This window comes from Solanum pennellii, chromosome 9 (assembly GCF_001406875.1).
Source record: "Solanum pennellii chromosome 9, SPENNV200".
Taxonomy (NCBI): domain Eukaryota; kingdom Viridiplantae; phylum Streptophyta; class Magnoliopsida; order Solanales; family Solanaceae; genus Solanum; species Solanum pennellii.
In genome coordinates this window covers 72,712,928-72,717,310 of record NC_028645.1, presented here as the reverse complement: position 1 = coordinate 72,717,310, position 4,383 = coordinate 72,712,928, and the positions used below count along the sequence as shown (strand labels likewise).

At 35.0% G+C, this 4,383-nt stretch overlaps 1 protein-coding gene across 1 annotated transcript; it reads right to left on the bottom strand.

The window, feature by feature from the left end:
- Positions 1-1,440: 1,440 nt before the first annotated feature.
- On the bottom strand, positions 1,441-2,730 carry LOC107030371 (uncharacterized mitochondrial protein AtMg00810-like). The gene is made up of 3 exons (XM_015231669.1): positions 2,352-2,730; positions 1,592-2,296; positions 1,441-1,499 (listed from the first exon to the last, which is right to left on the bottom strand). The coding sequence occupies exons 1-3, from the start codon at positions 2,728-2,730 to the stop codon at positions 1,441-1,443; spliced, it is 1,143 nt and encodes a 380-aa protein (XP_015087155.1).
- Between the last annotated feature and the right edge of the window lie 1,653 nt (positions 2,731-4,383).

Below are 4,383 nucleotides of genomic sequence, written 5' to 3'. Positions count from 1 at the left end.
TCGATAGTTATAGTTTGATAATTACAATTCGTCGCTACATGTAATTGGGAGAAGAGAGGCGAACGAGACTGGGATAGAGAGGAGAGAAGCGAGCAAGAGAAGGCAAAGAGTGGGAGAGATGTGAATTGTATATGCATATTGGTTAGATAGTTGTATATTATACATATGCATGTGTATATATGGAAAGCGGGATTAGGAAAGGGAGGAGAGAGGCGAGCTAGATTGGGATAGGGAGGAGAGACGAGCGAGACTGAGAGAGGAAGGAGAAATGATTCCCTTATTTCATTCATTGGCTAATTTAATTATTCGGTTACTTGGCTAGTAGGTGATTATATTTAATTGTGAAAATTTGCTTGGGGTTTTTGGAGTCCACTTTTTCTTGTATTCTTAAATCATATTAATTGATAAAAGATAATATAAAAAATGAAACAATGTATAAACTATGATGCTCACGGTTTGGTTAAGAATCAGTTACATATTTTGATTTTAATATAGTTTTGTTTTGATTTGAATTTAATTTTTTGTTAAAATGATAATATTTGTTGGGAAACTTACATAAATATACTATAATAAAAAAATATTTACCATTTATAGCAATAATATTTCTTTTTCACTTGATCACTTTTAATTCATTTATAATACAAGTTTAATTCATACTACAAAAAATAATTTTTATTCACATATAATACATATTTTAATAATAGATAATTCATTTATCACACATTTTAATACACTTATAATACAATGTGCCAAAATTTTACCAAAAAAACATAATATATTTTAAAACATGTATAATTCATATATAATTCATATATATTGCATACATATTTTACTTTTAATACATATTGCAGATTTAACATAGTATTATTATAAATGATAATAAATAAAATATATTGCTAAAATTAGTAATTATTTATTAAAATGTACCCATTCATGTAATTTTTGCATGAAAAATAATTAAATGAACTCACAATCTCAAAAAGTTATACATTTTTTCAACTAGTTGAATGCTTTAAAATTAAAGTTTAATATTTTTCTATTTTCTTTTAAAAGGCTACCATGACGGAAATTTAATTAGATCATAATTTCTTTCTTCTAGTTCAGAATTCTTATCATTATTTCAGTGATATTGCCATATTTATTAGATCAACATCATGAATATTTTAATCTCGTATTTCATTATTCGTTTGATTACATATTTACAGTATTTTAATATTATTAATACACTAAATCGAAGCAGAAAATTGAAGAACGATGAGAAAGGAAAACGAAATAAAAGAGAGAGAAATCTCTCAATACGTTGATTAGAAAATATCTCATATGTCTCAACCGCCTCATACACAAGATGGGCCCAATTGTTTTATACTAAACTAGTCCAAGTCAAACTAAACAAAAATATAAAAATGTAATTACGATTATGATTATAACCAAGATATTAAATCAGCCCACATCTAGTGCACGAGTATTAGTATCTCTAACAATTACTTTTATCACATAATCTATATTTTATAAGATTAATAAACAACATATACTAACAATTATATGCNCCCCCCCCCCGCCAAGTTGGAGGGTGGTAAAAACCCCAACTTGCCAAGAAGAAAGTAGTGAGCAGCCCTGGTTAAGCTCTTAGTAAGTATATCAGCAAGTTGAGAGGCGGTAGAAGTGTGATGCAACGATACCAAACCAGCAACCAATTTGTCGCGGACAAAATGACAATCCAATTCGATATGTTTGGTTCGTTCATGAAAGACAGGGTTCTTGGCAATGTGAATAGCAGCCTGATTGTCGCAAAAAATAGGAACATGACTCAAATCAGGAAGGCTGAAATCACCTAATAAACGAGTTAACCAGCTGACCTCAGCTACAGCCTTGCTCAAAGCACGATACTCAGCTTCAGCTGAGGAAAGGGAGACAACAGGTTGCTTCTTCGACTTCCAGCTAATCAAACTACCACCAAGAAGAAAACAAAAACCAGTAACAGATCTGCGAATATCAGGACAAGCCCCCCAATCACTGTCACAGAACACTTTGAGAGCTAGATCCTGAGAGTTGTTGAGAAAGAGGCCAAAATCAGACGTGCCCTTTAAGTATATCAAAATGTGTAGAGCAGCCTTCATGTGGGGAACACAGGGAGAGTGCATAAATTGACTCAAATGTTGAATAGCAAAAGACAAGTCAGGTCTAGTATGATTAAGGAAGTTTAATTTCCGAATAAGACACCTATACACCTCAGGATTAGGAAGAGAATCCCCGATGCCAGCCTGAAGTTTCTCATGTAGCTCCAATGGACATACAGCTGGAGAACAAAACGTTGCTGTGAAACTCTGAAAGCAAATCATGAATAAACTTACGCTGATGGAGAAGGACACCAGAAGGGGTGTAAAGAACTTCAATACCGAGAAAGCAGTTGAGCAGACCTAAATCCTTGATCTTAAACTGGTGATGAAGAAATTGTTTCAGGGCAGAAATTTCAACTGAATTAGGTCCAGTGAGGACGATGTCATCAACATAGACAGCCAATACTACAAGAGAGTCACCAGAACCTTTAGTAAATAGAGAATAGTCATTGAAGGAGTGAGTAGACCCTCTGGATTGCAAAGCCTGGGACAACTTAGCATACCACTGCCTGGAAGCTTGACGCAGCCCATACAAAGATTTCAGTAATTTACAGACCAAAGGAGCTGATGTAGAAGAAACATCAGAAACTAATAAACCAGGAGGAAGCTTCATAAAGACTTCCTCATCCAAATCACCATGTAAGAAGGCATTGTTGACGTCTAACTAATAAAGAGACCAGTGATGCTTGAATGGCAACTGCAATAAGTGACTTGATGGTAGACATCCTCGCTACCGGAGAAAAAGTCTCATGAAAATCAATGCCGTGAACTTGGATCATCAAAGAAGTCAAAATAAGAAGGAAAAGAAGTAGGTGAGGAAGTAGTACTAAAAGAGTGGAAGGGAAATATATGTTCATGGAAAACAACATCTCTCGATATAAAACAAGACTTCGTTTCCAGATTGTAAAGTTTGTAACCTTTTTTTGCAAAAGGATAACCCAAAAAAACACAAGGAGAAGCCTTAGGATCAAATTTATGTCTATGGGTTTAGGAATAGTGGAGTAGCAAAGAACAACCAAAAGCTCTAAGATTATCATAGGAAGGAGAAAAACCATAGAGAACTTCATAAGGGCTTCGGTGGTGGATGAGGGGGGAAGCAAACCTATTTATCAAATAGGTAGAAGTGAGGATGCAATCTCCCCAAAACCGAATGGGAAGACGAGATTGAAAAAGTAAAGCCCTGGCAGTATCAAGTAAATACCTATGCTTTCTTTCGACAATCCCATTTTGTTGAGGGGTATGTGGGCAGGAAGTTTGATGGATTATGCCTAGACTGGAAAAGAATTGAGAGCCAGAGGAACTAGAGCCTAATTTTAGAGCATTATCACTTCTCACTGTTTGTACCTTAGTGTGAAATTGAGTTTCAACCAAGGCAAGAAAAGCCTTAAGAAGAGTGAAGGCATTGCTTTTAGCTCCCAATAAGTGTGTCCAAGTGGCTCTAGTGTAGTCATCAACAATGGTAAGAAAGAACTTGGAACCATCATAGGTAGGAGAATGGTATGGGCTCCAAGTATCAACATGAATAAGCTGAAAAGGTCTGGTGCTTTTAATGGAGCTATCAGGGAAGGGGAGTCTAGATTGTTTTGCTAAGGACAAACATGACAATCAAAGGATTGAGAGGACGAGAGTTGAGACCCAATACAGGAAATGGTCTTCATTTTAGAGAAAGGCATGTGGTTGAGTCTGTAATGCCAAACAACGTCAATTTTATTTAGCTTTGCATTGTTAAGTACAGAAGCTTGAGAACTAGTTACATGAGTAGTACAATCAGAAATAGGTGAAATAAGAGGGGAAGGGGAAGTAATAGGAGATGCAAGATTAGAAAGTGAAAGAGTTGTTTTTGGTTCTTGTGGAATCAAACTAAATGGAAGATGAATTAATATGAATATTTGGTAGGAAGATAATTAGTAGGAAATACAAGTCAAAGATTGTATCTTGGTAGGTGAAAGTTAGGCAAACCATAAAATGGTTTGCTATCTTAACCTTGACAATTTTGACACATAGCGATGTCATGGATGACATCAATGGGATGAATTTATTCCTATAAATAGGTAGCTCTTAATTCATTTTCAAATCATCCTTTCACTTGCCTTCTCATCTTCTAAGGCATTGTGTTCTCTCTCTTGTAGTATTTCACTTATATTCTTTGTATAGTGAAATAAATATTGGTGCAGTTGTTCTTTGGTGGACGTAGGATCATTTTGATCCGAACCACGTTAAATATTGTTGTTCTTCCTTGTTCTTTAGTTTCACGTTTCCGCTAACA

Coding starts and splice junctions, on each gene's coding strand:
- LOC107030371 (XM_015231669.1), bottom strand. CDS start 2,730: ATGAAGCTTCCTCCTGGTTTATTAGTTTCTGATGTTTCTTCTACATCA. Junction 2,297..2,351: donor TGGTGTCCTTCTCCATCAGC/GTAAGTTTATTC, acceptor TTTGTTCTCCAG/CTGTATGTCCATTGGAGCTA. Junction 1,500..1,591: donor TGCTCACTACTTTCTTCTTG/GCAAGTTGGGGT, acceptor TATAAAATATAG/ATTATGTGATAAAAGTAATT.